General features: G+C 44.8%; 2 protein-coding genes across 5 annotated transcripts in view; one reads left to right on the plus strand and one right to left on the minus strand.

Moving 5' to 3' along the window:
* The first annotated feature begins 3,317 nt into the window (after nt 1–3,317).
* tp53i13 (tumor protein p53 inducible protein 13) lies at nt 3,318–11,277 on the plus strand. 2 transcript variants are annotated; one of them, XM_011482925.3, is made up of 9 exons: nt 3,318–4,167; nt 4,247–4,324; nt 5,386–5,421; nt 6,805–6,863; nt 6,937–7,015; nt 9,279–9,407; nt 9,484–9,672; nt 9,748–10,708; nt 10,789–11,277. In XM_011482925.3, the coding sequence occupies exons 1-9, from the start codon at nt 4,063–4,065 to the stop codon at nt 10,893–10,895; spliced, it is 1,743 nt and encodes a 580-aa protein (XP_011481227.1). In that variant the 5' UTR covers nt 3,318–4,062; the 3' UTR covers nt 10,896–11,277. The 2 variants fall into 2 exon arrangements, with proteins under 2 accessions (XP_011481227.1, XP_023817370.1); XM_023961602.1 differs by lacking the exon at nt 3,318–4,167 and having other exon boundaries at nt 4,175–4,324; nt 6,809–6,863.
* A 2,430-nt stretch (nt 11,278–13,707) lies between these two features.
* git1 (GIT ArfGAP 1) overlaps nt 13,708–20,180 on the minus strand; it is a 34,954-nt gene continuing 28,481 nt past the window's right edge. For all 3 annotated transcript variants that reach the window (XM_004075912.4, XM_023961594.1, XM_023961595.1), the window contains 5 exons: nt 19,491–19,571; nt 17,569–17,645; nt 16,581–16,757; nt 16,417–16,480; nt 13,708–16,307 (listed from right to left, as the gene is read on the minus strand). In XM_004075912.4, coding sequence (XP_004075960.1) covers nt 16,092–16,307; nt 16,417–16,480; nt 16,581–16,757; nt 17,569–17,645; nt 19,491–19,571 — 615 coding nt within the window. In that variant the 3' untranslated portion in view covers nt 13,708–16,091. The remainder of the gene's footprint in view (nt 16,308–16,416; nt 16,481–16,580; nt 16,758–17,568; nt 17,646–19,490; nt 19,572–20,180) is intronic.

The following is a 20,180-nucleotide window of genomic DNA, read 5'->3' on the forward strand; positions in this document are numbered from 1 at the left end:
ACAAGTCCAGTTCTCCTTGACAGTCACTAGGCAGATCATCCGTGGAATCACTCAAAGGGATTCTGATCAGCAAAATCGCAGCCCACAAAGAGTGGGGCACAATAACTGATATTTATTCTGTCCATTTCAACAATGTTCCAACAATGTGTGATTGAGTGAGACAAAGCAAAGTCAAATCTTTTTATTGAGTTCTTTCTTCGCTGCACCTGCCGGTCAATCATAAAAAAGACCCTAATAATTTGAACCTAAATAAAATCAAAGTAGCTAATGGGAGTCAGACTGATGAAGCCTCTTGGATGAGTAGGGGAATGTTTCAAGAAAGATTTTAAAGGGCTCATACCACGCTAAATCAACTTTTTGAGATTTTAAGTGTATTAAAACATTAATTCCTCACTATAAACAACCACAATTTGGTATTTTGCTCCATTCACAACGCGGCAAGACAGAAGGATGTGGTGAACAGAATCCAATAGTTTTCTGAAATAAAACTCCCCTCTGAATCCAAAAGGAGAAAACCAGAAAGAATTAAAGTTAGCGTTCGCATTTTTTCCTTGTCTGTGGCCCGGTACCAAGCAGACCGCAGTACAGGGGTTGGGGACCCCTGATTTAATGGGAGAGGGCAGGACATTGAAAAACGACGAGTTGGACACACCAAAAATGTCAAAAAGTGACCCAGAGGGGGCTCCAAAAATACATGACAAGTTGGGATTGAGAATGTTTGATTTCAATGACAACAAGAGCTGCAACATATAATTAGAGGCACCCATCGTAATACTTTTGCATCAAGTTAGGATCTAGGTCCGGGTCTGGGTTCGCATGACTCAGTATTTGGGTTTGGATCCGGACCGCAGTCCCCTAGTTAGTGACCCCTGATGAAGGCCCTTGAGGTCTGGATGTCATGACTCAAGAAATTGTCATCTAGACAAGTGAGAACCTTCACCAATATGAGGAAGTCCAGAGAAAAATGCTCCCTTCTGAAATCCGTCTTTTGAGGAGCTTTAATAATTTGGGACTTGTTGACATTGATTATCATTGTTCTGTGGATGAGACTCAGCTCTATATGTCCAGTAGACCCAACTCTTCTCTACCACCTGCCTCCCTTTCCTCCTGCCTATCTGTAATACAAACCTGTTTCACATTGAACTTCCTCAAACTTAACAACGATGAAACCAAATTACTCCTTGTAGGTTCCAAATCCACCATTTCCAAAGTTTCCAATTATACACTTTCCATTGATTCCTCTTCAGTTTTTCTTCCCCTCAAGTTAAGAGTCTGGGTATCATCCTTGACAGTACACTATCCTTTCAATCCCACATCAATAGCATTACTCAGTCTGCCTACTTTCAGTTACGCAAAATGAATCGTCTCCTCTGAAAAACTTCTTCAGCTGCCCGGATTATCAATTCAATTAAATTCAATTCAATTTTAATTGTATAGCCCAAATTCACATCAACAGTCGTCTCAAGGGGCTTTGTTTCGGTAATTGTAAGGTAAACATACAATCAAAAAGGATGATAAATGCATCAAATTCAATAGGATAATACTAAACTTTAACTAAACAGACTAAACTAAACTGGCATCCCTGCCCTTAGACCCTCCTTCGTGGAGGGAAGGAGGGTCTTCCTTCCATTCCATCACTCCAGTACTCCAGCAGCTGCACTGGCCTCAAGTAGATTTCAGTACTCAATTCAAACGTCTTCTCTAAACTTCCAAAGCCCTCCATAACCTGACTCCTTCTGATCTTTCTAATCTCCTACATATTAACACTCCATCTCTCTCCGGTCTTCTTCCTCCCTTCACCTTTCCGTCCCATGGTGAGCTGTACCTTATGCTGCTAGGCTCCCCAATTCCTGAACTCTCTCCCCCCTGACCTCCGTAACGATGACTTATTTTCAATTTTTAAATCCAGACTCAAAACCTGTCTGTTTAAATTTGCTCTTCCAAATCCCAATTTTTCTTCATCTGTTATCTGATTTTATTAAGATGCCCATTTTGAAGTGATTTTGTTGTTTTTTACTTTTGAATCTCTACAGTGTCCTTTAGGATTTTAAAAAGGCTCTTTTAAATCTAATGTATTATTATTATTATTATAAAATGTAAAATGTCCGTAGGAACATTCCACGCTCTCAGCTAAGCTGCTCAGCAATTAATGGGTTTCATTGGGAGACATCCGGTTACACAAGTTAGTTTATGTCCGTTAGCAACAACAAAACCTTAACTTCCTTCACTCACGTACCTGTGACAGCTTGGATTGCTATTTTTCCGTAGTTTTAACATGCACTGGATTCAATTTGAGACAACTTTATTCCTCAAAACAACAAACAAATAGGTTTAAAGTCCCCCATGACATTTTTTTTCACAGTGTTTTTTTTTTAAAATTATGATTCTGAAGTTTTGAACCAAAATCTATCAACTAATTCAAGTCTCAATAATCAGAAATGCACACAACCTGTTTCACAAATACACACGCTCTGAGGCTATGCAACACTTAAAGGTCCATTTTTCACTAACAACAACCCAGAGGGAGTGAGAAAGTCTTACTTTACATCCTAACAGGACACTGATTTGTACGTTTTTGTGACTATAATGACAAATATGAAAGAACTGTTTGTTTTTTCGGCATAAATCTAACATAATTATAAAGAGAAGGTAGCCTTTTTTCAAGATATAAAAACGTTCATGGCTTTTGTGATGTCAGCAGGGATTTTATAAAACAAACAAAAAAAAAACAGTTTATTTTACCAACTGTGATGTCGCTCAGTGAAAACATAGTCAATCTGACCAACCAAAATTAAATCAGAGCTAATTCAGTGAACCTTACTGAATTCTGTAACCATAAGGTCCTCTTTAAATCGTGGAATCTGTTGAAAAATAGGAAATGAGCCTTATAATTATGTGTGCCTTCATTCTAGTTGTGCTTCTTTACCCTTTAGTTGATTTCTGGGGTACTTAGCGTAGGACTCGAATGAAGTTTAAGTAACTGTACTTTTTTGTACTGAACTAATTACTTACATTTTCATTTGCATTTGTTTTTTGTAATGAAAAAAAAACGTTTTCCTTTACTAGAGAGCCACAGTGGAAAGAGGTAAAGGACTCAGATGTGGCTGGGGGGCCACGGGTTGCAGACCCCTGGCCCATGCGTTCTGATTGGCTGTGGAGTTCTTCTGTCGCTTCTGTTCCAGTTTTGATAGAGACTGTTTTCATGTCGATGGAACTCCTGAACGTGGGGTTGAAGTTTCTACCAAAACTGACTAAAAGGCCAAAATAATCTAGATGAAAACTGTACTGTGTGCTTCCCTTTTAAGACATTTTAAAGCTCTAAAAAAATAATAAAAAAAAGTTGTTTTTCCTGCCGGGTTGGAAGAAGACACAAATATACAGAGAGAAATAACTGTTGCCATACAGGAAAAATGGTAATTTCTTGTTTTAAAATGTATTTTCAGGTGTGATTTTAGAAAAGCAAGGCAGTGGTTTCTTAATATCCAGTTGTTGTAATGTTTTTTTATTGTATGTACAAATATGTATGACTCAGCCAATGGCTATAAGTTACATGTGTGTGGATACGTATTTATTTTCCTTTCAAATTGTTGTTTTCCAATCAAATAATGACTAGTCACCTTAAGTTCGACACGTATCGATGAATCTCTGTCCTTGGTCTTCTTTTGTGCTTTTATTATTTTGATTGCTTGATATTCCATTGTCCGCTTTATTTTGAAATGCCCCCGGAAGTAGTATCTTCCAGACAAAGTCATCTGCACCGTCTCGACTCTTATTTTGTAGTTTATTCACTCAGTGTTGGTGTCATTTAATGAGTTTAGGGTGTTTTCCCATAGAAAACAGAGCGTAGCTGGGTGAAAAAGGAGTTTCTTATAACGTTTGTGCGGCGCGAGGATCATGTGACGCTTTTATTGCTTTGCACTGCAGCCATGTTTTGGGAAATGTTGCGTCTTTCGGGCTCACGTTCGTTTCCTGGATATAAGCGAGCGAGAGTGGGCGGCTATGACGGGCATTTGGGGGAAAGTTGGCGTTCTCCCTTCGTCTGAGTGACCGGGAACCTCCGCCATGGCAGCCCGAGCCGTGGCCGTGGGTGTGCTGGCCGCGCTGTGGGTGTGTTTGGGGCCGCGCGCGCGCTCCTCCGCGGCGGCTGCATTCTGTGATACTGGAAAGGTAATGGACGCAGAAGATGAGGGAGAGCCACGTTCCGTCCTTTTCTGTGCTCTCGTTCATGAAGACGTGCTTTGTGTAGCTCTTTGTGGACAGAGACCTGCCTCCGGCTGCAGCTACTGAGGACTGTGGGCTTCTCACCTGGCCAGATTCCACTCAGGTAAACAAAAATTAAGAAGGATGGGTCCCAAACTGGTGCAATTTTCAAATCCTTTTGGAACCACTACAGTCATAGTTCTTTAAAAAGTTATGCCAAACAATAACCAAAAACTGTAAAAACAATATTTACCAAAAATACAATCAAAACACATAAAAAAAAGCCAAAGTGAGGCAACTGCCAACTTAAATAAATCGCAGGAAGACAGTTGGAAGGTTTGCAGCAGAGAAACTCTTCAACCTTTTGTCAGTTTGGGGTGAAACTTGAAGAACTTGATTTTGAGGAATGTGCAGATGTGATGGGTGGAGCAGATCAGAAAGGTGAAGGAGCGGCCGGGGATGTAGACAGCGGCTCTTAACCCTTGTGCTATCTTGTGGGGTCCAGATGACCCCACCCTTACATTGATGTGTTCTCCCTACCATGACAAAGGTGGATAAAGGTGGAGAGGATTTCATGTAATCCATGGACACCAGTGAAGATCACAAATCAATGAAGAAAAAAGGTTCAGTGCACTGTCTTGTGGGGTCCGGCTGACCCCACAAGACAGCACAAGGGTTAAAGTATATAGGAAGCCAGTGAGGAAATGCCAGTTCTGGACAGTGCCGTCCTTTATGGCTGCGTTTGAAGCTACAATCGCAGACTCGACCATAAAAATGCATCGCAAAGTGAGCTGTGACGAATGAGTTCAAGAGTTTACAAGATCTTCAATGTTGGCCTGATTTCACAACTGTAGTTATCTGTTCGTGACGACTGGGATCTGGGTCAATCTTTACTCTTACATTGGTGGCTAAAGACTTCTAAAAAGGTAGTAAGTAGGGCTGTAATGACTAACAACAGTTCATTTAGACTTAGTTCATTTTGAACAATCCGATTCACTGACCTAAAACGGATCCAGGACATCTTTATCCAAAACTTCCACCAGTCTGACTCAGAGAGGAATACCTGGAACTGAACAGCGCAGATGAAGTTTTCCACATTCACCTCAGCTTATTCCTTATTAGGGCTAAAAGTTGCCAACTGTTGATGCTTAAAATGGTTTGTGTTTTTTTTTTCTTTGTCTTTAGACACTCCCAAGTATTGAAAATGTATATGACCCCGAGGTAAGTTAACATTTTTACTTCTGAACACTCAAACCTGATAGTAAACTCTAAGAAATAGATGAGATTGCTAGAGTATACAATAATACAAAAATGTGTAGACCTTTTGACAGACTCGTATTTTCACGACCATGGGGCGCACTGGGTTATTGGGCGCAGTTAAGGGTGCTTTTTCTGTATTTAACATGTTTAAAAGGCACACCGGGCTTTAAGGCGCAGGAACGTTAAGACAGTCAGGTAAAACATGCTTGCTAGTGTGTGTTTAAAAAAGGCAGCGGGAGCAAAACTGAGTTGGTTGTGATTTATTTTTCATTTTTTCCGTCGTCAATCAGCATCCAGAAATCCATCAAAGTCTTCATCTTCTGGATCTGAACCAGTTTTTAGTACTTTATTCTTGTTATTTTTTCTTTTTTGGATGGTTTTTATCACAGAAAGCGGTCCATTTGTTGCGTGTTGCGGCGACGCGGGTGAGTCCGTGTTGTTGCCGTGCGGTTCCTCACGAATGAGGCCGGATTTTCGGCACTTTGACAGCAGTGCAAGCAGACACGTTAGCCCAAGCTTCTACAATCCATTCACAAACTGTGGCATAACTCGCCCGGCGCTGCCTCCCACAACAACAAAAGCCGTGCCCCGTTGTGCGTGTCCCACCGTCCTCCTCCCGTTCATCTCGACATTGTGACTCACCGGGATGTTGAAAGTGAGCGACGCCTCGTCCATGTTGGTGATGTGGCTGGATTGGAGGTGTTTGTCGGCATTCTTTTTACTGCAGTATGAGCAGAAGATGAACATCTTTTCATTGTGATGCGCTGGAAGTCACTGCGGCACCGTAATCCTCGCCCAGATGGAAAGATGACGGCGCTTCATAAAATGAAAGACAAAAGCTTCCTCTGTAAGCGTTACTGCCATCAGTCGAATGGTGACTGCAGAGATCGTTAATCCATCACTCCAGTCGCCTTTTTTTCCGCAGAAACTCCGCTGCGCCTTCTTGACTGTCGGAGTTCGTTTTCCAGCTTCCTCCACTTGTAAACCATGGATTCATTCATCTTGAATCCTCTGGCAGCTGCTCTATTCCCATGGTCCTCCGCGTAGCTGATAGCTTGCAGTTTCAACTGCCTCAGTGTTCTGTTGTGCACGCCCACGCTTCCCTCCCCCGCTCTCATGCCGTCTTCTTCTACGTACCACAACAACACCTTAGGCGGCCGTCTCATAGAACGCCCCCTACAGTTTGGAGAAAATGTAAGACCTTTAAGTGCGCCTCATGGTCGTGAAAAGTACTTATTTATTTGACTTCCTCTGCGTCTTTGTGTCCCCCTTTTTCGCCAAACAATTCAAACATCATATTTATTAGATCATTGCGATTATTTATTCATTTGTTTGTTCTTTTAGCCAGCCAGGAAAATCTGCATGGATGAGTCTATATCCTACAGTCACGCCATCCCTAGCAGGTAAATCCTGTAACTGGTAGTTCTGAAGCCTGAGGATGAGATCACACGTTACATGTAGTACCTTTTCTTGCAGCGGAGCGTTCAGACCCGTTGGCGCACAGAGTGGAGAGTATGTGTACTGCCCCCCTCAACGCTGGCTCAATAACCTATATGTAAGTGTCTCCTTATGCTCAGAACAGGTTGGGACAGCAGACGGCAAACACCTAGGCCGAATCTGAACTCCTCCCCGACGACTTCTATCTTCCCCCACATTTAACCCTTTAGATAGAGCTATGAAAAATAGTCTCACTCCCACTCCATGACGTCATCCACAGTCGAAGGTCATCTGCGTTAGCGAGTAGCTGCTAGCGCTTAGAACATGCACAAAAGCATCAGTTTTATCACTTTAAAAAGTCATGCTAAAGCAAAAAAGTCATTGCTTATATTTACATGTAAACTGTGCATCAGAGCACACCCACGTGAAGAAATGTGCTTCTTCTCCTCGGCACAGCGTATCCCTCCGCCGCGAGGGTTTCCCCTTCAATAAAAGATTTCAGACACCCCATCCCTCCAAATGCCCCATAAGATAGGAGGGATAGGGAGAAGCCGGAGGGGGAGAAGAAGAATTTGGATTCTGCCCGATAGTTTTTTTTGTCTGTGCACAAAGGGTGGGAGAGGTTCTGTCATTAAAGTTAAAGCCGGATCGCAATCATGTCAGCTGTAACAGTCAAATATTGACCCATAAATGTTACGACTATAATGTAAATATGTGATGGGTTGGATAGAGATGCTGACCTGCAGCATGGATGTCTCTGCCTGAGGTCTCAGGTTTTACTTCAACTCAGCTGGATGAGCCTCCGCAGTTCACAGATTTCTGCATCCAACCTTTTCTGGATTCTTCTCTTGTGTTTTCTTTGGCTTTTGGCTGCTCCCTTCAGGGGTGTCCACAGCAATTCACCTGTTTCCATCTAATCCTATCTTCAGTATCCTCCTCGCTCACACCATCCACCCTCATGTCCTCTTTGGCTACATCCATGAACCTCCTCTTTGGTCTACCTTCCCGGTAGCTCCAAACTCAGCATCTTTTACCAACGTGTCCAAACCACCTGCTTCCCTGCATTGATCTCCAAAAACCTCTACCATGAGCTTTTTCTCTGATGCTCCGTGCTCGTCATTCCTAACAAGAACCTCAACGCCCTCATTTCTGCTACCTCCAGCTCTGCTTCCTGTCTCTGCATCAGTCTCTACACCAACAACATGGCTGCTCTCACCAGCCTCACATTCCTTTCCCTTCATTCTTGCTGACAGTCTTTAGTCACACGTCACACCTTCCTCCGTCCATTCTAACCTGCTCGGACACGCCTCTTCACCTCTTTAATGCCTTAGTAACAACTGCCCTTGCGGGTGGATCCGGGCTGTCTGCAGGTCAATAGGGCAAACCTTTATGAGACACGCGTGTATGAAATCTGAAGGTTGCCGGTGCTGCAAGCAACCGGTCATAGCCAACAATGAAACTACATGTAAGGGTGAGATGCAGGCACTTCGCGTGAATTTATCATTTTTTCAACCTTCCCGATTCCTGTGCACCGCACTGTTCAAGTGCTGTTAGAATTTAGGAAATAAGACAATCAAAGCATAGTTGGTGTGGGCGGCGGCCTCCGGGTGTCCAAAGGGCAGTTCCACATCATTCGCACATCCTGTGGGTTTGCCGTAAGGACACCTTACTAATGACTAGAGTGCAGCTTTAAGGCAAGTGAGTGTAACTTCCATTATCCTCACAAAGATTTCCTGATACATTTACCACACTCACGACAATGGGACGTTCCATTTTCATGACGTCCCTTAAGGAGGCCGCATGAGCCTCAAAGGAACGACAAGACACACATGCTCCCCTTAAGATGAAGCCGCTCCTCTCTATGACCCTCCACGGGCCCGGACACCCTAAAACCCCACAGCACCCATCCGTACACGGGGCAACCCCCCACACGGGTGCATGGGACTATGTTTACCAACCTATTCATGCTGATTCATTCAGTAACTGAATGTTACTGCATCTTCCTTGGTTTAAAACTGACAATTTGTGACAGGACCACATCCATTTCATTGTAAGGTTTAATATTTTAGACTCTAGTTGTCCTTCAACCCAAAGACTCGATACTTGACTTGGACTTGTGCATCAGATTCGGTCAGAAACCTTATTCGCCTAAACTCAGGTCAGAAATTCATTTCAGTGTCAAACCAACATTTCTAGCCATTGCTTTGCTACTACGAACAGAGTTTCACGAAATCTGTCCGCTGAGGAAAAAAGCTAGTAGAATCAAAATCTACTGTGAACCCCACCAGATCTTTTGTTGTACTTTTCTACATAGAGGAAAGCAGACTTTAGTTCTGCAAGGAGAAAAGCTGAGTTTAAACATCCTTTCTGTTCTTCTGCAGCACGGAGCTGCTGTTTTGCTTTACCATCCTTGTGCAGAGCCCGGCGAGCGTCATCTCCTGTCTGGACTGGCGCACTCCTGTCTGCGAGACTACATCATCACGTCCCACCCACAGCTCAGCAGACACAGGGTGAGACGTGCATGGATCAGCACCCTTCAGAACCTGAAGCTGTGACGCCCGGGTTCACCGTTTGTTCTAATCTCAGCCCATAGCCGTGGTGTCGTGGGGTCACACTTTGGAACTGATCAGTGCCGCCTCTCTGGACGTCTGCGATTGGCTGGAAAGCACAAACGGCAGAAGACGGGAGTCGGACCGTGGGATTCCGACCCAGAAATATGATCTCCTGCTGACTAGACCTGCAGCGTCGCACCAGCAGCGACTAAACAAGACGAAGGTTGGAATCCTGATTTGATTAAATGTCACAGTTACCTTAGAAAGCTTAAAGAAATAATGACTAACGGCTCCTCAGGGTTCTCTGAAGCAGTGCTGTGTCCAGACCATCTCCTCTTTGCTGGAAGGAGCTGCAGAGGTCAACACGAAGGAGGTGCAGTCCACGCAGATCAATGCCAGGAAGAGAAGAAGTGCCCTGGAGAGCAACCCGGACACATGGGGGAAAGCCTCCAGCTTTTTAACCAATCCAACCCAGAGAATGCTCCGAGATTCCAGAGGTGGGAGCAGCTCATATGGATCATCCGTGGATTCCCTTCTAACTACTTCTTTCCCAAGACGAGGTCATGATTCTGAAGACCTCACACAAACCAAGGCCTCTACACCCCTACCCTTCATGAGGAGTACACCGGGAGCCAACTCGTTGGGTTTGGGGGGTCTTCGGTTTCAGAAAAGCGAGCCGGAAGCAGAGAAGCACGCTCGCAGTGACGATGATCTTAGACCAGCAGACGTTGCTGCTGGAAAACATCGTTCTGCCGATAGTGAGCAAAGTGCAAATGCAGCCATTTTGAAAACCGTGGAGACCGCAAAACAGAAAGCAGAGGAGAAGAAGTTAAGTCGGCCGATGAAGATCAACAAAGCATTTGAAGGGGGGGAAAGGCAAAGACTCAGCCCCACACATTCTCGCCACATAAGTGGAACGGACAGGGTGGAGTCTGCCTCCAAATCCCAGTCAGAATCTCCCAAGCAGCAAGACCTGCAGCAGGTGGATCACAGCCGCCCCCATAACTTGGACTGCGGCGTCTGTGAGAAAGACAAACCCTGCGCCTGCACCTCAGGCGGCAGCAAACGTCCCGCAGCTGTGAATAGAGGGCTACCCAGGACCCCGAGGACGGACGAGGCCGTGTGGGCCGCAGGAGCCTTGGGCTTCCTGCTGGTCCTTCTCACGCTGTCGGTTCTTCACACTCGCCTGTACCGCCACTGGAGGACCTCGGCGAGCCTCTACTGGCACGACCCGCAGAGGGACTATGACACCGTGGCAGGTGGGTGCGCCCAGTGATTGACCACACGACGCCATCGCCCTTTCTCCTTCCCTCAAAGCGTTCCGTCTTCTTTCCTGCAGATGTGATCCGCAGGAGGCTGAGGAATGTGAAACCAAGACGGAAAAGAGGAAGAAGGCAGGAATGCGTTCTGCTTCCGAGCTCCTCCAGCTCAGATGAAGAGCCGTAGAACCGGACGGTCCAGAAGGACAGTGTTCTGCACCTGCCTCTGTCTGATACCTGTCTGGATATTTACTGTGACTTGACTGCAAAATGGGACAACAGTGCCGAGTTTATTGAGCCTGATGTGTTCTTAGAGAGGATTAGGAAGCTTCCAATGCCTTTGTGTTTACCGTGTTAGAATGACAACAAAGGAAAACACAGCCAGAGCTTTGCCTCCATGTGCTGCAGGTGGAGCAGCCATCGTTGTTTCCAAACTCCAAAACCCTTTTAGGCCAAATCTGTTGTTTTTATATCTGTATGGGGCTACAGCGTAACACATTGCTGTTGTAAGCAATGCACTGCTGGATTTTTATTTGACCTCCATTTTTAAAGAAAATCTCTCCAAAACTGCCGCGTTTCTTGTTTAAAGAAGGGGTTTCTGCTTTGTCAGTGCAGCGGAGCACGGCTCATGTTCTTGCTGCAGGTAAGGTGTGGTTCCTGGGGCCTGTTTCAGAAAGGAGGTTAAGTGTAAACTCTGAGTGCGTTAACCCTGAAATCAGGGAAACCCTGGGTTTTCCGTTTCAGAATGGGAGGTTTGTTAAACCAGAGAAAGCAGAGTAAGTCAAACCCGTTTCTGAAAGAGAGGTAACTTCTACTCGGAGTCCGTATCCATGGTTACTTATGCTGTGAACCTAACCTGGTCGGGAGCAGGTTTTATTCTCTAAACTCAAGGTTTCTGCCGGTCCCCTCCCCTTTTTAAAGACGAAGCGGTATTTTTTACTTTAACCTTCATTGCCCACATTTCCGTCACACAGAGACAAGTGACAAGAATGGCTTGTCCTTTTTTGGTGGACCCAATAGACGAGGAGGCTGCATTCATTCGTAGAGAATTACATTTACGTTGTGTGAGGATTTTGAGACCTAGACTCGATTTTTTGTCATTTCTCCATACGTTTTTGTTTGAGCGTTACTGTTTTTCGTTGCAGTCAATTACATATATGCAATGAAAACAACATTAGTTATTGCTATGTAGATGTTTCATATGTCAAATATTGTCAACAAAGCCTACATCCATGACATGCTCACATTTGACCTGATTGAATTATGTTTTTATACTTCATTTTTAGCTGCTGCCATGTTCTTTTAATTCCTGCAGGATTGCATCTACATGAAAATGAAATCAGGGACATTGAATTAGATTAATGTAACAATTACTTTTTGGAAACACAATTTGCTAAAACTGCTTACTTTCTTAATCCCATATAAACCTATACCACTCGATCAATACAAGGGTAGACAAAAGTTCACTTTTAAAAACACAATTGCATGTATTAATATTAAACTGACCAACGTTTGCAAGAGGGGAAGGTTAACAAAAAGTCCTCTAAACATTACCGACGTTAAATGCATTTTCCCCCCGATTGGTTCTGTACACTATGCAGAATTTCATGCAATTACACCAGGAATAACGCTTCAAAAGTACACCTAAATTTCGCCATTTTTTATTTCACACCTTACGCTATTTAAAAAGTTATTAAAGCCAATATTTTATAACAATATTTAAATGCAAACTTACGCATTAACTTGAGCAGCTATGTTTTTCCACGCTAACTGTCTCTGTTTTGCAGATGCAGCGGTGTTGCTTTTCTTCTGGAATATGTGCTCATATTCACTGTAACTCTGCAGCAGCACGTCAAGTTCAGCTGGTGAAAAATATGCAGACCTCTTTTTTTCACGGTTGCCATGGTGACTCGTAATATCTGCGCTCCATTGATAATGGCTTCTTATAGTCGCGGTGCACACGCTCACCTCCGAATCAGTCCACTCAGAGTTGATTGATCAAACTCGGATCAGCTTCTCTGAAACAAAACTCAGAGTTGTTAATCTCTCGATTGACCAACTCAGAGTTCAAGTTTAACCTCATTGTTGGTTGAACCTCCTTTCTGAAACAGGCCCCTGATGTCCAGAGCCTCCAGTTTGTGGTGGTTTGCAAACAGAATCTAAAAAGCTAAGAGAAAGGGGTTCAGCTCCAACCGAAGGTCAAAACGCTTCTCCATAGCTTTTATTTAAGGCTCTTATTACTGCTTTGATTTTGTAAGATGAACATTTCACTGAAATGGCAACAAAAGGAAAAAACATTACAACTAACAAAACCCTATATATGAGTCATGTTTGATCCAGACATTTTTGAAACCACTGTCTCTTTAACCATTGTGTTATCCTAGGCACTTTAACGTTGTGAGTTGGGTCATCTAGACCCACTAGACAGTGCGCTGAACCTTTTTTCTTCAATGATTTGTGATCTTCACTGGTGTCCATGGATTACATGAAATCTTTCCACCTTTGTCATGGTAGGGAGAACACGTAAGTGTAAGGGTGGGGTCATCTAAGATGGCACAAGGGTTAAAGAGAACATTCAAGTTTTAGAAATGATTCAAACATAACCTTAAAAATCATGAATATAGTCATCAAAAGGGTAGTATATTATAATAATCCTTATATAAGTAAAAATGTACTAAATAGGGAAAACAAAACAAATAATTCAGCAAGAGCCAGGTTAAAACCTACCATGACAAAGGTGGAGACGGTTTCCTGTCATCCACCAGTGAAGAAAAAAGGTTTAGCGCACTGTCTTTTGGGGTCCAGATGACCCCACACCCATCATTAACGTGCCTTAGATAGCACAAGTGTTTATAAATGAGTAAAAAATCGATTCAAACTAGTGGCTAAACACGACGGGAAGCTGCAAAGGTCAAAAAGCCAAAGCAGCTGGACTGAAGTGGCAGCTTCTGTTCACCTTCAAAGCAGAATCAAGTTCATCAGAAGAACAAAACGGAGCCTTATGACAATTAAATTGTTTTATTTTATTACAAATGTACAGCTTATGAGTTTCCATTACAAGTGACCTTTTTTTAAAGTCAGTCATTCTTTATAAGTCTTCTGTTAAAAGATCTCTCTGCCACTCCCCATCTCCCAAAGCGTAGAGCTGTGAAAAACGAACACCCGCCAGCACAGGCCACGCCCCCTTCACAGGGGTTTGGGAGGTCTGGCAGCATTTTTGGAGAGTTACTAACTTGCATGTGGATTGGTCAAACTGATGAGCTTCGGGTGTGTCTAAACGCTGAACAGTATGTGCTAAATTTCTGGGCATGAGAGCGTAGAAGGTCCAGGCAGATGGGCGCCGTTCCCGCTTGACGAGCGCCCTGCGTAGTGTCTAGGCCGTGTGCGTTCTTGAGATGACTCTAGTCCTGAGCTTAAGTGTGCTGCAGGTCTTTTCCCAAAATCTGATGCTGTGTGTACTTGGAACCGCACACTTTAAATCGGCTAGTGTTTGAAAAGTAGTGCAACAAAGACCACAACGCTCGGCGCTCATGGGTCCGTCCTTTGGCTCCTCCTCCTAGCTTCCTGTGGATTCCAGTAGGACTGAACATGTACTGTATGACCACACAGGAGGGGGGTGGACACCACGGCGTGGTACCTGAAACGTCTACAGGTACGTCAACTTGGGAGATTTCAGGTACTACGTTGTATCCCCCCTCCCCGCTTTGAGGCCAAGAAAAAACAAACATTTGATATGGCTCTAATTTGAACTATTGGCCTTTGCGAGTTCAGGCTTTGTTTGAGACTTTTCAGTCAGGAGATGAAGTTCAAACGGCTTAAAAAAACAAACAAAACTAAAGTCCCCACAGAAACGAGCATGAAGCCACGGCAGGAAACCATTAAAACATCGGGGAAGGGATCTGTAAATCAAACACGGCTAAAATCCAGTAACGGTGCCTTGCTAAAAGGCGGCGCATTCTGAGGCGCAGCTGCTGTGATCCCATCAGTGTTTTGGTTCGAGGTCCTGAAAGCACGAGCACTTGGAAAACGGGTTCAAGTCGAATCTGCAGTGGAGGAAGACAATCGCGGAAGCTGGAAAACAAAAACAAAAAGGCATCTTGGACCAAACCGCCATATTGGTTTGGCAGAGCACAACCAGCTGGAAACGCTGACATGTGGGTCAAAGCATGAGATGAGATCTGTTCCTAATGATGCCCCCTGCTGGCAGAGTTCAGTCACCTGGAGCTTCGAGTGTCTGTGGACTGTTTGCGGGTTCGACCACCAAACAGCCTTAAAGCAAAACTCTTTTTTTCCCAAGAAAAAAAGGTTTGCAGTTTTTATGCCAGATCTTTCACTTCCCAGGAGTTACTTTAATAAAAAACGTACCTGCAACTGTCTGCCACTGTTAACTAACATGCACGCAAAAGGATGGCGGCTGTGTAAATGGAGGGGCGGAGCCAGCAAAAGGGCACAGGTTTCATCCTCATGCGAAAAACTGGACCGTCGTTCTCCTACTTGGCACCGATCGCCAGATCCTGAGATGATTCCACTGGCTCTCTTAAGTGAGACACATTTTTAAGAGTAATCAAGTACAAAATAAACAAACAAAAGAGTGTTGAGGGACAACATGAACGGCCTCTGCCGTCCCCCTTCCACACCATGAGGGGTTAAGAAATCAGAGTGGGTGTGGAAGGAGCGCCTGGTTCCCAGGTTCTTTAGCGTCTGCAACGTCCCTCCCCCCCCTGCTCTGCATCGGAACCAATATTAACAATGAACTCAAAGAGACAGTCAGTAAAATGATCAATACAAAAAGAAAAAAATGACAGACATGAACAATAATTCACAATGATTCCAGTGTTAAGTGTTGTTTGAGTCAGTACAAAAGAAAACAACAAAGTTTGACTTCGAAGGTGCAAATCGAACCGATCTGCAAATGAAAGGAGAGGAAGGAGGGGAAACATGCCAGATCATGCTGGGTACCACCAGAGGTCGAGAAGCTGTCGGGGCGGGGGGCGGGGGGCGGAGCTACACGGGTCCTCCTCTGCCGCGGGGCTCAAACTGCCAGAGGAGAGGGGACAGAGAATAAATAAAGCGGTAACTTTGCAGGATCCGGGTCACTGTACACCTCCCAGCGTGGTTCTTCCTGTACGCTCCTCAGGTTCAGCGGCTATTCATACATTCCCACTCTGAGGTCGCTGCAGGCTATAACTCCCACAATCCCACTCTCCCTTCCAGTCCATTGTAGTGTTCTGTGGCTTGTATGGGGTTATTTCTCATGCATCGTGTCTTTGGCCCGTCCACGATGCCACCATCGGCTCCGCCTCCTCCGTCCTCCCAGCTACTGTGCGATTACGACGTCCCTCTCCTCCACGGATCCCTTCTCGCCATCTTTCCATCTGCTGCGTCACTGCTTCTTCTCCCGAGTGGTGATGGTGACCAGCTGCTTGGCGGCCTTGGCTATGTCGTAGGCGCACTGGATGACCTGCTGCGTGAGGAGCTGGTAGTCCACCGCCGGCGCCCCGGACTCCGACGGCACCGCCTTGCGACACTCCACCTGCAGCCGCGAGGCGCTGGAGGCCAGCAGGCGCAGGGAGCAGTGGACCGCGTCCAGGGCCGGCCGCTGCACACACGCACGCACACACACACAGGTGACACGTCAGCTCCTCCCACTTCCAGAAAAGACCACAGTGAACAGACAGATGAAGGGCTTGAAAGGGAACAACACCTACTTTAGGAAAGAGGGAAGCCATCTCAGTGACTGCAGAGTGGATCTTCTCAGAACAAGGGACAAAGCTGGAGAGACATTTGCCGTCTTTAGTCTCATGTAGTTTCTGGAGAGCTAATCTAATCTAAAATAGCTGCTAATCCGTGGGGGGGGGGTTCAGCCACCTACCTGTCGTGTTTGAACTCCTGCGCCGCTCTGAGGAGCTCCTGAATGTTCTTGGTCACCTGCTCCGTCTTCAATATGACGTCCTCGGTGCAGGGTAGGGTGGGGTCCGGCTCTCCCCCCTCCCCGCCTCCTCCGTCCTCAGACTCGCCGCGACTTTCTTCCTCACTGCTGCGACCCACACTTTAAAAAAACCCCAAAGCAGTTTTCCATTCAAAACCCTTTCAGAGTCATGGTTGGGGTTCCTTAAACCCTTCAGAGATGCCAGTAGAACCCTGTCAAATGCTACGTTCACACCAAATGCTACTTGGGCAGCGTGCCGGCGTCCTGCACCTCTGTTTTGACCAGTGTGGAATTTGCTGCTCGTCTGTAAACATGCCGCGGCGTGTGGGAGGAGCTAAACATTTGAGCTCCATTGCTCCATTGTGGAAGGCATGGATGATGCTGAGAGATCAGGGTTATTTAAAAAGCATCAGCAATCATCACTTCTTGATGAACAGCCAAACTTTCTGAAGTTGATAAGTTCTGTTTCAGAATAAAGTGGATAAATAATTAATAAGAATGTACAAAATAACTGAGATCACCCCAAAAATGACACTGGGCCTTGATTATTTACGCTACTTCATAGAAATGCTCTGTTTAAAAGTTAAATGATAAAATAAAATAATAAAATAAAAATTGCAGACTGGAAAAAAAATCTAGAAAATTGATTACATTTGTCTATTTTTAATTAATGTTTCACAAAAGTATCGGATCAAGACTCAAAATAAAAGCACTCAGAGTCAGATCTGTGCCAAAAAACCCGATCGGGAGGGACATCTCTACAAATAAACACAGTGATCCGCTTTTTCTCCTTGTTAGTGTCATGGCTCCTCCCACTGATTACATCATCAGCATGCCACGGGCCAAACCGACTTCCTGATTGGGTGACTTAACATTGAAATGGAACGCCGCGCCAATCGCGTTCGGTGGGAAAGTGGCTTCAAAAACTGACCTCAGTGAAGGGTCATACATGTGCGTGTTGTCATAGTCGCTGTCTGTGCCACTGCCGTGCTTCTCTGGTTTAGGCACCTGCAAATAGAATCATTAGAAGAGATCAGAGGCCATCCAGCCTAATGCACAATCCCAGCAGAAACAGGGTTTTCCTTCAGTTCAAACCCAAGTATCCAGAGAAGCTCAGAGGCTGAAGATCATCCACAGGAAGAGCCGTACACCTGACCTTTAGTGCCTCTCACTCATCCTTTTACAGGACAAGAAACTGCACAGTCATGCTTATCCGCCCACCACTTCTATGGGTTTCCAAGAAGATTTTGGTAAATGGCGTGTACTTGTATAGAGCTTTTCTACCTACAAGGCCCAAAGCGCTTTACAGTCACTCACACATTCACACACTGGTGGCGGCTCCGCTGCCGAACACTGGGCACCAACCTTCCACCAGAGGCAAGGTGGGGTTCAGTGTCTTGCCCAAGGACACATCGAGGCATGGGTGTGCAAGGCGGGAATCGAACCTACAATCTTACGCTCATGTCTCGACCGCCCTACCACTGCACCACAGCCGCCCCCATTTTCTTCATTGCTGAGCTGAAACTTGATAGTGTTATCTTATTTTTTGGGGCGGGTTGTTGAACTCCAGCATCCTCCTACTGATTACCTGCATCAGGTGTGTTTTGCCAACAGGAAGCTGCCTATTGGCCAGGTTTGTTGTATAACAGCTGTGCTTCAGACGGTTTTACAAAATAAAAGCCCGGCGGCCATCAATAAACAAGAAGAGATGACTTCAGAACAGTGACCCCTCCCCCGTCACATTCTAAACAGGAAGTACCTGCTGTCTCCAAGAATACAAGATCTTAAAAACGTCTATAGAGAAATAAACAGCTGCTACTCAGTCATTCTATTAGTCAGAATAACCCTTCTTGATCTGATACCTTCTTTTTTTTCCATATTCCCGCTGATTCTATGTTTCTGGTTCACTTAAGCCCACGTTCAGTGGAAGGGGTGTGGACTTCCAACAAGCTTACTTCTGGTTGCCGTAGAAATGATGACTCAGACCAATCACAATGGTTGTGCCCACATTCCTTCACTACTCACTGCATAGTGCACTCGTCAGTCATTTTGTAACTGTCCCAATCTACGATTCCAAAATCCAGTCCCCTAAAAAAATTCCCACGTCTCTGCAGAGAAGCTAGTGTGCATCAAGGCTCGATAGACTGGTAAATATAGACCACAATGCATTGCATTTTAATATTTTTTATCTGAAAAAAGTATTCCAATTCATTTGTTATTGATTAGGGCTGCACGAAATGAGAAAAACTTGCCATTTTAGTGATCAATATTGCGATGACCATTTAACTTGCGATACATGAATAAATATTAAAACAACCAAAGTCATCATTTCCATTTCACTGCGACAGTTTAATTTAAATACGAGTCCAAATAACTTAAATCAGACTCCAATTTACCCAGTCTGACATCAAAGCTGTGATTGGTCAACAACATCCCATTGGTCAAACGCATAAATGGATTAAATACTTCAAGCTGCCATAAGATTGTTTTGGCACATTTAAGTAACCATTTATTGCAGTTTTCTCCGACTTTTGCGGTATGCGTTTAGCACAGCTTGACATCACCAGAACGATCAATTTGAGATTTATTGTGCAGCCTACAAAATAAATGATCCAAGTTCTCATCAACAAAAAATGGTGGATTTGTGGATTAGTCTGTGTAAAGTGTTCATGAAATTTGGCTTTTACTTCGGCAAAATTGGTGACATTATATTTGGGGTTAAAAACAAAAATGTGGCCCCAACATGGCAGCTTCCATTTCACACAAAACATGGAGACTAAACTATTTCCTGTTTCTATCCAGTTCTAGTAGACGGTCTATGGCTCCAACAGATAAACGCAGCTATAGACTCACCATGTATCTGCCCACCTCTGTGGAGCCGGACAGAGGCTGGCCTCCGTAGGTCACTGCACCCCCCGTGCCACCTTTTCTCACCTGGGAAGATGAAGGAACACACGCATGAAGAGTTGACATGTTGACATAGAACAGACGTGACTAACAAGCCAGAATTCTAATTGGGACTAAGGAAAGGACCAAAGACGGCAAGAAACAGGATGAGGAAGCACCGGATCATAAGAGCAGCTCTGACATCACCTCATCATGAGCGGCACTGATCGTCTAACAAACCAGCTCTAACTATACTGGCCATTATTTCACTACAAACATCTACAAAACCAGATCACTTGAGTTGATTTCAAGCTCTGAGATGAGCAGATGAACTCAACCTCCTTAGATGAAGTGGTGAACAAAGCAGTGGCAGACAGAATGCTTCCATCCAGAGGATGCACGGTCGCACCGCAGTGAGCAAAGGAGAGACGGGCCAAAACAGACAAAACCAAAGACAGAAAGAAAGTGTCAGAAGACGGTCAGTAGAAAACTGGATTAGCAACACAGTGGCCTCCAGTGAGTCGCTTCTCTACCCAAATACTGATCAGAAACCTAACCAAAAACCATCATTTTCAGACTTTTTGCTAGAGATTCAATAGTGAAGTAGAGATGAGGACATGCTCCTTAGATGAGTGGGAGACGTTCAGGTGAAGCAGC

This window comes from Oryzias latipes, chromosome 13, assembly GCF_002234675.1.
Source record: "Oryzias latipes chromosome 13, ASM223467v1".
NCBI lineage: Eukaryota > Metazoa > Chordata > Actinopteri > Beloniformes > Adrianichthyidae > Oryzias > Oryzias latipes.

Excerpts from the sequence above, each read along its gene's own strand:
- tp53i13 (XM_011482925.3), top strand. The coding sequence starts at position 4,063 with ATGGCAGCCCGAGCCGTGGCCGTGGGTGTGCTGGCCGCGCTGTGGGTG. Across the intron at positions 4,325-5,385 it reads CCTGGCCAGATTCCACTCAG|ACACTCCCAAGTATTGAAAA; the intron begins GTAAACAAAAAT and ends CTTTGTCTTTAG. Across the intron at positions 10,709-10,788 it reads GGACTATGACACCGTGGCAG|ATGTGATCCGCAGGAGGCTG; the intron begins GTGGGTGCGCCC and ends TCTTTCCTGCAG.